Below are 12,195 nucleotides of genomic sequence, written 5' to 3'. Positions count from 1 at the left end.
GCCAGCGCTTCCAAACTACTGTCTTCGCGACTCGTGTTTTTCCCCCCCTTACCGTCAACAATGCAAGCAAGCTATGCAGCTGCGTTGTCTCTGGAAAAGTTGAAAAGCTGTAAAAATTTCTGACTTTGGTCAAGAACACAGCATTGCTTCCCCGCAAAGCACATTAACATACACTAGCGGTGAATGCGTTTTAACAAGGAAATGCGGTTCTTTTCCTACCGACTGGAATCGTTTTACCATGCTGCGTATAATATTTCACTTTTTCGAAGTTTCGTCGCAACCTAACTGCCACCATATTTAGGAAATTAAAATTTTCTTTAGAAAATTGGTTCCAAAAATGAATAGTGTAGTAAAGTGACCAATCATTACTTTTTATAGTGTAATCGTAGATGGTCTAGCGTACTGTCTGGGACATTTGGCGTGGAACGACCCTCATCTCCTCCAAAACCCGAACACTAAACCCGAAAAAACGTTCGAAATGCCTAAGTCCATTCAGGGATTCATGAAACACGAATTAAAAACAGCGAAACCAACCCTGGACTACACTTTTCCTCTGGGGGAAATTACATGTATTAGTAAAGGCACTTAATTTTTGTGATAAAGTCAATTTACACCACTTGCAAAAAAAAAACCCAAAACAAAACTTACAAAGAATAAAAGACCCGAAAGTATTTGCCTTTTCATAGTCGAACCTGGCTGTGAAGAACGCAAAATAAATGCAAGCGGAGTTGGAATGCTGCGCATTAGTAGACAATGCTGTGAATTTACGCAAATGTATTCAGATGACGAGGTGACCAGAAACTTTATTAAAGCGTTAATGTGTACGTATTTGAGATTTCTGGCGCACAAGCCGATTTCCTGCTACGGGCAGAGCAAAATAGCCGGTCGTGAGAACGATAACCAACAAGCTCTCGTAGGACGTGCCAAGCAAGATTTAAACGTAAAAGTGATCTGCATTTACCGCATAACAGAACGATATCTTCGTTATGTTATGCTTGCTATCGAGCAAATCACTCAGTTTTTTCTCGTTGACTAAAGCTAGCAACGTCGTTATTTCATCATCTGTCCACATGGTGCGTGGAGCCCGCGAGGATGTCATCGTGCCTAGCGCGCGCGTACCGACAGAGAAAGAGCAACGTCGGAGTGATGGGGACAGGGGAAGCGGAGACCGCGACGGGCGGGAGAGGTCACGAGCCGTCAACTCAGCGCGACCGGTTATACATGCCCTTTCTGAGCGCGGCGAGTTCGGTGAACCTACCCCCTGTCTCCGGGTCGACGGGACTCGCCGCGACGACTCTCCGCCCCGACGCGTCCGCTTATACATGGGGAGGGCGAGTCCAGAAAACCTGTTTATTTCGACTCAACGCGCCCTCGTCGGGTCAATGTAAACGGGCCTAAAGATCACTTCGCTCTTTTCACACAGTCCATTCGCGTTGAAACCGCACTGATACTCGCCAAGTAGAGTTACTGTATATCGCCAAGAGAGCAAGCGCGCCAGCGATCGCGACCGCCCTTAAAGTCCAAGTTCATTATTGCTACTCGAGTGACTCCCCCCCCCTCCTAGCGTTGTTTCATGCTTGTTTAAGACAGGTGGTTTACTTTCTGTCTGAGCATTCGACGGCAGTTCTAACACGCGGGAGATGTTATGCACTTTCCAGTCGATAGGGATGGGCAAACTCATTTGCTCTCTGCTTTAGCAGCGCTCGCGCGCTTTTACCCGCTCGTGAAACTTATGATGCGCGGGGGCGTGTACTCAATTTGGACTTGTTGCGGAACATAACGGTGACAGCAAAAACTCGCCGATAACGCAGTTTTTTGCTGTAAAATAAGTGTTTTGGGTTAGCTCTGCTTTCAGTTCCCCCTTTGTTTAATTTGCGCGTTTATTTTCAGAATTTTCGTACAAAACCTGCATATAACGAAATCCTCTTTATAACGAATTTTCTCGGGAATTTATAAATTTTGTTATATCCAGGTTTAACTGTATTATATACTAGGGTGCATGCAGGTCCTTCAAACCATAGAAAAACACTTGTATTTGAGAAGTTTGTTTTCGAGGCCTTGAAATTGCTGAAATTTTCGCAAATCCTTGAAAATCTTTGATTATTTCCTTTTTTATTTTCAATAAACATTTCACAGATCATTACTTGTGATGCAGTAAATGTAGCAGGTGAAATATATGGTGTGCCCGTAATATTGGAATTTAGAACATCACTAACTTCTGCACGGAACAATAACCATGCATTTTTAATTATAATACTATTTGGAGTTTTATGTCCTAAAACCAAGCAATAGTTATGAAAATTTAGACCATCTGGTGTTCTCTAACATGCACTGACATCACTCACTCCAGAGGCCTTTACCATTTCACCTCTATCGAAAAGCGACTGCCGCAGCCGGGATTGAAGCCGTCGCCATCGGGTCTACAGCTGAGCACCATAACAATTACCCCACCGCAGTGGGCAACACTTTGCTTATTTTCAAACTTTCAAAAGGCAGGATCAGGAGGATGAGAAAGATGTTTCATTGAGGAGGAAGTCAAAATGCTTACAAAAAAATAAAATGGAACTAGAAGTCACTGTCAAGCAATTAACAGCTACATAAGACTAGAAAGAAAATGTTATGGGAGCCATGTTTTCGATGTTTGCCCTAGCAAAGTTACACTTTTTTTTTATGAATTCTAGTTATTTCAAGCCTCCATTTCCCCTAAAGATATGTCAGTTGGATTACTAACAAACGATGTGGTCCTTGAAAATTCACACACATAGCCTTGAAAGTCCTTGAAAACCCTTGAAATTTCGTCATGTAAACGAGCAAAAATCCTGATATACTGTAGTACTAACAAATGATCACGAGCTAGGTCAACTAGCTATGTTATAGAGGGCTTCCTGACAGGAATGTGGTGTGTGATTTCTTATTTGCAAAGTCTTTGTGGGCAACACGGAAGCATTCTCTAAGCAAGATGGGAAACCAGGCTAGTTTGTGAAGATTCATCGTGGCTTACAGTGAGAAACAATCGGACATAGACTAAAAAAGGGGCACGGTACAGTGCTGACATTCAACTGAAATTTTTATTGAGAAAACAAATATATACACTATATGAACAGAAGTCTTCGTGACTGAGCCGGCCCACTCATTCGATCAAAATTATACTCAGACCAACAAGGCTTTGTCACGTGCATGCAATTCCACCACAAATAATGAAACACACATGATTAAAAAAACACACGATTCAAACATCACCAATATCCAGGTGTTTCACGCTGTAAGCCACGATGAAGAGTTATCTAGTATTAATAAAGTGGTAGCGAGCCTCATGATCACACTAAACAGGGCATACAAACTCAAATTAGTACACTTTTACACTCAAGAATTCAGTCATGATGACTAAGAAGTAGAACAGCAACATGAGGATATCAAACTGGTGATGAGAAAAAAACTTACCCAGAACACCATAATAATTGGAAATTTCAACAGATCTAGAAAGAAAACCCAAATGGGGAAAAAGCAGTTGATAACTATGGTAATAACTCTAGAATTAACAGTGCACAAAACACTCGTTTTTTCACACAGATTTACCCAAGATTCTAACCAATAATCCCAGGCAATTTTGGAAAATCATTAACCCCCAGGAATCCCACACGGTTACATTGAAAAATGAAGCTGGCGAGGATATGAGTACCACTGACGTCGTTGAACTTTTCAATGCTGCCTTTTCATCTGTTTTTACCAACGAAACCCACGTACCGTTTCCTGCGTTACCGAATTGTATCCAGTCTTTTATGTCGCCTATCACATTTATTCCATCGGGTGTATTGTCTCTTATCAAAAAATTGAAACTGTCTTCCTCAGCAGGTGTGGACGAAATCAATGCTAAAATTCTTAAAAACATGAAATATATTTCTTCAGTGATTTTGTCATTATTATTCTCACAGTCACTTCGCACAGGCATCTTACCAGACGACTGGAAGGTGGGGAAGGTCACTCTGGTCTTCAAATCAGGTAACAAAGACAGCCCCCTAAATTATCGCCCAATCTCTCTAACAAGCGTATTGTGTAAAATCATAAAACAGGTCATCTACACCCAAATCATTCACTTTCTTGATGCCAATAACTTCTTCCATCCTGCCCAGCACGGGTTCCGTAAGGGTTACTCTTGCGAAACCCAATTAGCTCTTTTTGTCCAGGATCTGCACACAAGTCTAGATACTAACCTGCCAACTGACGTAATATTTCTGGATTTCTCGAAAGCGTTCGACAAGGTACCTCATAAGCGACTGCTAATGAAACTTAGATCTTTAAATATACATCCCGATGTTTTAGCTTGGATTGAGAAATTTCTAACTAACCGCTCCCAGTTTGTTTCAATTGATGACGTGCCCTCTAACCCCCTTCCAGTAACATCAGGTGTCCCCCAAGGCTCCGTTCTTGGTCCCCTTCTCTTCTTAATTTATATTAATGATTTAGCTTCGCATGTCTCCTCCAGTATCCCTTTGTTTGCTGACGACTGTGTAATCTATCACTTAATCACTAACCCGACGGATCAAATCGGTATTCAAGATGACCTTAACCCCGTGCAGGACTGGTGTGAAAGCTGGCTTATGAAACTTAACCCTAACAAATGTAAAACAGTCTCTTTCCACCGCCGTGGCAACCCCTCTTTGTTTCCTTACTCAATCGCTAACGTCGCCCTCGAACACGTGCAATCATATAAGTATCTCGGTGTCACCCTGTGCAATGATCTTAACTGGCGCCTGCATGTTACCAACATTATATCATCTGCAAACAAATCCCTAGGTTTTCTGAAACGTCACCTTCGGCACGCCCCGCAGGACGTCAAGTTACAGGCCTACAAATCCCTTATTCGCTCTAAATTGGAATATGCCTCTGCAATCTGAAACCCACACCAAGCATATCTCATCGACTCACTTGAGGCAGTTCAAAACCGTGCTACTAGGTTCATTCATTCTTCGTATTCGTATAATATTAGTGTATCATCCCTCAAAAAAGAATCTGCTCTTTTAAACCTTGACGTTCGCCGTCGCATTTCCAGCCTCTGCCTGTTTCAGAAAATTTTTCACAGCCCATTCCATCATCCCTACATTGTTCCACCAGCCCGCATATCTCACCGCACTGGACATCCACTTCAAGTTGCCCGTCCACGCATTAGAACGACCACTTTTTCTATGTCCTTTTTTGTACGGACTGCTAACGACTGGAATGATCTTCCCCACGATGTCGTGGCCATTTCCTGTCCATCAACATTTTTCGACCAACTGTCTGCACGTCTTTCGCAATGAAAACCCGTGTCAATAAAAAAAAATAACAGAACTTTATTTGTTAACCCACCCCTTATGTAATACCCCCTCGGGGGTCTTTAAGAAAATAAAGTGAAGTGAAGTGAAACAGTCATTAACCAAAGAGAGTGGAATAGGCTCCTCATAATGAACTCCTTTTTTTGAAAGTGTTCAAAGAAGTCAGAATGAAAATGCCCCGACACATAAAGAAAGAAATAGATTTTATTCTGTGCGGCAACCCAGGCATAGTTGCAGGACATTGATATCATAAGCAAGATAAAGGGCAGTGACCATGTTTTAGTGAAGGTGAAAATATGCCTAATTTGAGGTCTTGAGTATGATTAACTACCAAAACATAACACAACCTAGACATAAGAATAAAATCTGGTGAATTTAGGACTACCGTCGATAACATATAGGCAGTTTTATAAAGAAAAGATAACAACAACATCGAAAGAATGAATGGACCAGTGACTAGACTGATGTCTGCAGCAGCTATTGAAGTTGGAGGCAAAGCACCAAGACAAGAACTAGGCCAGCTCTCCCAATCCACTTAAGATTTAATAAAGGAACTGCAGAACATGAAGCAGACTAACTCGATATCTGAAATAGCTCTGAGCTCACCAAGCGAATCCACAAAGTCAGTAAGATAAAGAACTACACCATCAAAGTGATAGAAACAGCTGTAAAAAAGAAAGGCACTAGAATCAGAAGAGCGAGAAACACTGTAAGAAGGAATAAAATGCGTGCTCTAAGGAACAAGCACAAGCAGGAAAATATCTACGAACTTCAATGACGTAGTTCAGGTGGCAGAGGAATTCTAAACTGAACTATATAGTTTGAATATATGTCATCATCATTGAGCTGAAGTAGTAACGAGTAAGGCATGGAAGTTCTATATATACATACAGAAGAGGTTAAAAAGACAATACGTGATATGCCATACAGAGAAGCAGTTGATGACGACTGAATTCCAAGTGATTTGATTAAAGACTGACGAGCATTTGGAAGGAACTTGCTATGCTTTGCACTCAGTTCCACAATATGGCAACAATTTTCAGTGATCTGGAAAAATGCTAACGATATACTGATGCACCAGAAAGGGGATGTAAAAAAGCCTTAAATAATTTTAGGCCCGTGAGCTTACTTTCGGTGATATACAAAATATTTATAAAGGTAATTTCTTACAGGATAATAAAATACTTGGCTTCATTAGTATATTTATATTACTGCAAACTGACATAAGGTGACACAACTGCTTCAAACTTACAAAAACTACTACTTGTTCAAAAAAGGCACTTCGATCAATACAGCATTCCTGGATTTTAAAATGCATAGCGCCTCTATTTCATAAACAGAAAATTATGCAGATTATGAGTGTAGACAAATATAAACTATTAAAGGCCTTCAAAAGTGCCACATCAGATAGAGTGTAACTATTTGAAAAGGTTGGAAATCTTGGAAAACTACTATTTCCTATCCTTTGATATATCGTGCACCATAGTTTGTTTCCTTCTCACGTACACATTATAGAAATGAAAGGCTTAAATGAGCTAGATAAAAAAAATTATATTCTCACCATTACCAAGGGCTTACTTGATCTGCTTCTGTAATTGTCATGGATACTGCACTATGTGTTCAAATAAACATATGATGAAATTGTTTTTGTAAAACATCGTAAGACTTGCTATTATGGTATTCTGTATTGTATGTGTATGTATCTACTAAAATATGTGAACTTAAGAATTATCAACCCTGTCTGCATATAGGAGCTACAAAACAAATCATTGTCACTGCAGCTGGAAAAGGGGCCAGAGCTTGGTCAAGCTGTGTGGAAGCAGCCTTTTTTTTGGCCTCCTACTTTTTGCTGCATTGTATTGTATTGTTTACAGCAAAAATAAAAGTTTGAATGCTTTAGTGAAACTGTAAGAACAATCAGGTTTCATGAAAGGCTACTCTACAACAGATCACAATCATGGGGATAAATCAGGTAATGGAAAAGCTGCTAAATACTACAGAACTTTTTTAGTTTTTCTTAACAGGCTACAGTAGGCATTTGGCTCTGCAGTCTTAAAAGCAGTAAGCCAACAAGAAGTACTTAAATTTTATCTCAATATGTTAGGCTGACATCTATGAAAACAATTTTGTGCAAAAAGGGATAAAATTATGGTTAAAAAAAGGAACCAGACGAGAAGATACAATATCCCCTATGTTGTTCACTGCATGCTTAGAGAAAATATTTGAATAGCTAGACTAGGAAAAAACAGGCAATTTGCAAATTACGTAGAACTTTTGTGACAGTGGCAGGGAATCGCCAAAAAAAGTAAGATAGATGGATTAAGCTGAAAACGTAATAAGTAAGCCTAAATATGAATATGACGAAGACAAAGATAATGTTTAATGGGCTGAGAAATAAGGAAGAGTAGAAGATTGAGAAGCATACATTAGTTTGTATAAAGAATTGTTATGTATATTTAGGACAACCAGTATCAGGAAAGCCTAATCACAGAAAGAAATTTACTGAATAGTAATAATAGGCTGCAGTGCATTCAGCCCGCACTCCCAAAGATTGTCAAGAAAATCTGCCACTGCCTCTATAGTGAAAAGAAATAGAACCAATGCATGCTGTCAGTTCTAACCTATGGGGCTGAAACGTGGAGGACAACAAAGCTAATACTAGAAAATATGTTGTGGGTCACACAGCATGCAATGGAGCGTAGAATCATAGGAATAGCCTAAATACACTGGAAGATGGCAGCCAAAGAATAAACAGAGATTGCAGACATTCGAGTTGAAATCGAGCATAAAAAAAAAAGGACCTGGGCTGGCCATGTAATGCATAGGAACAGACAGCTGGTGGAGAGTGAGTGCAACCTAATGGTTATGAAAGAATGGAAAATGCAGTCAAAATTGACTGAGAGTTAGAGGGAATGACAAAATAAGAACTTCACAGGGATAAAAAAAATTAGTCGCACAGGATAGAATAAAATGAAGATCACTGATCACTTTTATTCTACAGGGGACTAAAACTGGGTGGTGGTGGTGATGACCTTGAAGCTGTAAAAACTAAGTGTTGGCTAGGTTTGGAGGTTCATCGTAGTGAATGGAACCAAAGTACACATTTTTGATACTATTTAATCTGGTTATCACTTATATCAAGGTCAAATAAAAAAAAGTCAATTTCAGCTTGTGTGAAGCGAGGCTTGAATTGACGAGCAATTGCCGTATTGTTGTAGGGGTGCAACTTGTAGCACTAGTTTTTATGCAACAGTCGATCAGTAGTAATTAGTTGTTCAAAGACAAGTAATTCGCATATTAATCGTTCCATAGGTTTTGTTGGCTAAGCACGACTCAGTACTTTGTGTTCCAGCTCCCTGTGAATGTCGTCATTTACAGATGCCTTACTAACTGCATCTGCATTTATTCTTCTGCTAGGTGAACACTACAGCTGGCCACCTTCCAAGCCAAGCAACCCTTCACCAGTGGCTAATATACATGCTGCTCACCGCCTAGGTATGCGAACATTAAATATGCATAAAACACTTCAACTTTGAGTGAGTTTGTAGTTGATTGCACAGGAAAATTTACAGCACTAAAAAGGAAATGGAATGAACAAACAAAAGCAACATGGCTAGATGCTCACATGTCACCTCTCATCACTCGTTCATTTCTTTTCCATGTCGCTTACATTCTAGTGCCAGAAAATATAGTCAACTTAAATGTAACAACTGTGCATTTTGTACACTTTAATGATTCAAAATAATAAACGTGTAACTAAAAAAAGATCAATTGATGTCTAGGGTTCAACATCCCAAAACCACCATATGATTATGAGGGAGGTTGTAGTGGAGGGCTCCAGAAATTTCGACCACTTGGGGTTAATTGACGTGCACCCAAATCTGAGCACCTACAGCATTTTCGCTTCCATTGAAAATGCAGCCGCCACAGCCAGGATTCGATCCTGCGACCTGCGGGTTAGCAGCCGAGTACCTCAGCCACTAGACCACCGCGGGGCAGCTAAGAAAACTTCAGGGACATAGCAAATATTTTGTGCTAATAAGAATTCATGCAATTAGATGAAAGCATTCATATGTGGAGTAGGACTTCATCATATTGAGCTTTGGCTGTATTCTTGACAGTCTAACCCAAAAATTGTGAGCAAGCAACCCCCTTCATTTTTCGGGAGATTTGAAATGTGCCCCTCTTACCTTCCCGCCATTTTCGCTGTTTCACTCACTGTTTTTATTTACAGGAGGACAAATAAAAACTGTGAGTGCGTGCATATTCAATGAAGCATTTATTTAGAAGTATGGCTATGCATACTTGTTCTTTGTGGCTCTTCCTCTGCCATCATAAATTTTGACTCGCAAATGAACAAGGGCCCACCCTCCAATTCTTGTCAGATTTTTCTTTACCGAAGAGGGGGCACTTGCTCGAAATTTTTTAGTATGTTCCTGATGTGAACGACAAAGTAAGAGCAATATAAACGAGTTATTCATTTTGCTGGGAATTTCGTTCTGCAAACCACAGATTTATTGATCTCATTCAGGGCTGAATTGAGCCTTCATTAAGAAGGAAATCTTTGCAAAATACCCCTGATGGGAGAGCAGGCAAACGAGTGTTGTGTGTGATATTAGGCCACGTGTGCTGTGGTGCAGTGAAACTTCAAAGTTGGGGTTGAAGAAATTGGCATGTGCAATGTGCCCCCCTCTTGGCTTATAACTTGGGTGATGGTTCCGAAGCAGTCGAACGTGAACGTATTTGGTGGCTACTTGGAAAAGTGTTACAGGGCCCCTTACAAGTACATGATTAGACATTTAGCGGAGCAATGGTAAAACATCCTGAAAACTAAGAGATTCCCTCTTTCACAGATTAGATTCAGCATACTGATGTGCACTTAAATGTACACCTGGTTATCCCATCGCACTGATCTTTTTTTTCATTTTCTTTCATTTTCAGCAAATGAAACAAGATGGCGGAGCAAAGGTTCCCAATCATTTCCTTGACATGCCCTGACCGCGAGCCTGTCTGAACTGGATGGGTTTCAGTGATGAGGGATAATGCATATTCATTGTGCCAGCTTTTCATTTGGTTCCATGAAGTTTGATAAAACTTGTTGCTGGGCTAGTTGGTTCATAGTAATAATACAAGAAGGTGGCACAACTGAACAAAGTGGGAGATGTGGGAGTAAGTACAGGCGTACGACATCAACCTGTGCCTGTACGTGTTCCCTCATCTCCATCTTTGTCCCGTGTTGTGCCGATTCGCTACATTATTACTCCATTATGTTGCTGCACATTTTATTATTAGCATCGCTGTTCTCATGTGAGAACATAAACATAACTTTCATGACTTTCAGTCTTGCATCCAACCATGTTTCAACTGTGCCGACTGTTGTTAACATTCTTTTAAATGTTTGAATGATGTAATCCCAAGGCATTTACATGTAATTATGTGAAAAGGAAGAGAGGTTATTTGACAACCAAGAAAAGGGATACTCATTTAATAAATCACTTTTTCTGAAAACCATTTATCATGGTCTTTAGGAAAATAAACATTTCCACTCAAAATGACATGTTTCATTTTCGTTCAATATATTTGCCCTCAGTCGCCCATGAATATTACATGGGAGGGTGGACTTAATCCGATTTCGGAAGAAAACAATTGTGGCTGGTTTCTTCATTATAGGAATCGGTATAACCTGAAAGTAAAATGTGTCTTCATAGAAGTAGTTCATTCTTTATTGTGCATTGATATATGAGAGTTTGTACACCATCTATTGATGTTTGGCAGCTACAGTATCGTTTCATGTGGGTGCACCCACGTTGACACTTATAGCTATACATCCCCATCCCAATGACTAACGCCCATGATCATGATTTAACTATTGTGATAGCTGAAGTTCTGGACACATCATGTTGTGGATCCGGCACAAAGATGTCACAAAAAGGCAAATAATAAACACTGGTACTCTATATGCACTCCTTGAAAGTGTCGTCAATCGAGAAAAGAAACGGCATGGTGTGCACTTCCAAGTAATAGATAAACTTACGCCTGTGCTCATGCATACGCTACCACAGTGCACTGCAGCCACACGAGAGGAATAAGCTTTTAAGCTGTAAAACTGCGAAGCCATCCTATGTACCTCTGGCCTCAATTTCTCCACCAAGACACAACATTCGCCCATTTACATCATTGCCTTTCTGTAGTGCTTACTGCAGCAGTTTTATTTAGTCAGTGACATCCCACTTGAAGGAGGGGGTGGTGAAAAAACTTTTGGCAAATGTGAAAGCCGGACTATTTCAACTATGAGCTGTCACCAAGCAAAATGCAAAGAAGGTATTGTGTCTAGGGGAGCTGCTAGATGCTTGCATGGCCAGTGTTCCTCACTGATGCCGCCACGCCTTGCCAGTATCGTTGCCAAATTACTCCCTCTTGGCATTCGTTAGTGCTATGATGCACTATTTCACTTTACCACTGACGGAATGCAACACTGCCTTCCAAACAAAGAGCACCGTTCAAGTGGGATTGGGGTAGATATAAGACGCGTTTGTGGAGCGGGGCACATGTACATTGACGTTGCAATGTGTAAAATGCCCAGTAGTTGTCGTTATAGTCCGAGAGGTTATAGGTTCGATTGCCAATGACGGAACTTCTTTAGAGTTTTCTTTTTTGTCACACGTTAGTGCGCATTTTACTAATGCCATGTCCGTAATGGAAATACGTCAGTGAAATTTTGGACCACGGTGTAAAACACTGTTGTGTTGAAAAAATAGCTAATGTAGAAATGTGCGTGATCAAAGAAGTTAATTAAGCTCAAGGCTTACAAATATTATGAGCACATTGTCTGAGTTGCATATTTAAGTTATTTGAATGCCGTAATGTACCCGATTGTTTGGTT

At 40.4% G+C, this 12,195-nt stretch overlaps 1 protein-coding gene across 1 annotated transcript in view; it reads left to right on the top strand.

The window, feature by feature from the left end:
* Positions 1-11,275, top strand: part of LOC119181242 (post-GPI attachment to proteins factor 6-like) — a 58,507-nt gene extending 47,232 nt beyond the window's left edge. Inside the window, exons 13-14 of the mRNA XM_075874929.1 lie at positions 8,730-8,807; positions 10,254-11,275. Coding sequence (XP_075731044.1) covers positions 8,730-8,807; positions 10,254-10,300 — 125 coding nt within the window. The 3' untranslated portion in view covers positions 10,301-11,275. The remainder of the gene's footprint in view (positions 1-8,729; positions 8,808-10,253) is intronic.
* The last annotated feature ends 920 nt before the right edge of the window (positions 11,276-12,195 follow it).

This window comes from Rhipicephalus microplus, chromosome 10 (assembly GCF_043290135.1).
Source record: "Rhipicephalus microplus isolate Deutch F79 chromosome 10, USDA_Rmic, whole genome shotgun sequence".
Taxonomy (NCBI): Eukaryota; Metazoa; Arthropoda; class Arachnida; order Ixodida; family Ixodidae; genus Rhipicephalus; species Rhipicephalus microplus.
This window is presented reverse-complemented; position numbering and strand designations above follow the sequence as displayed.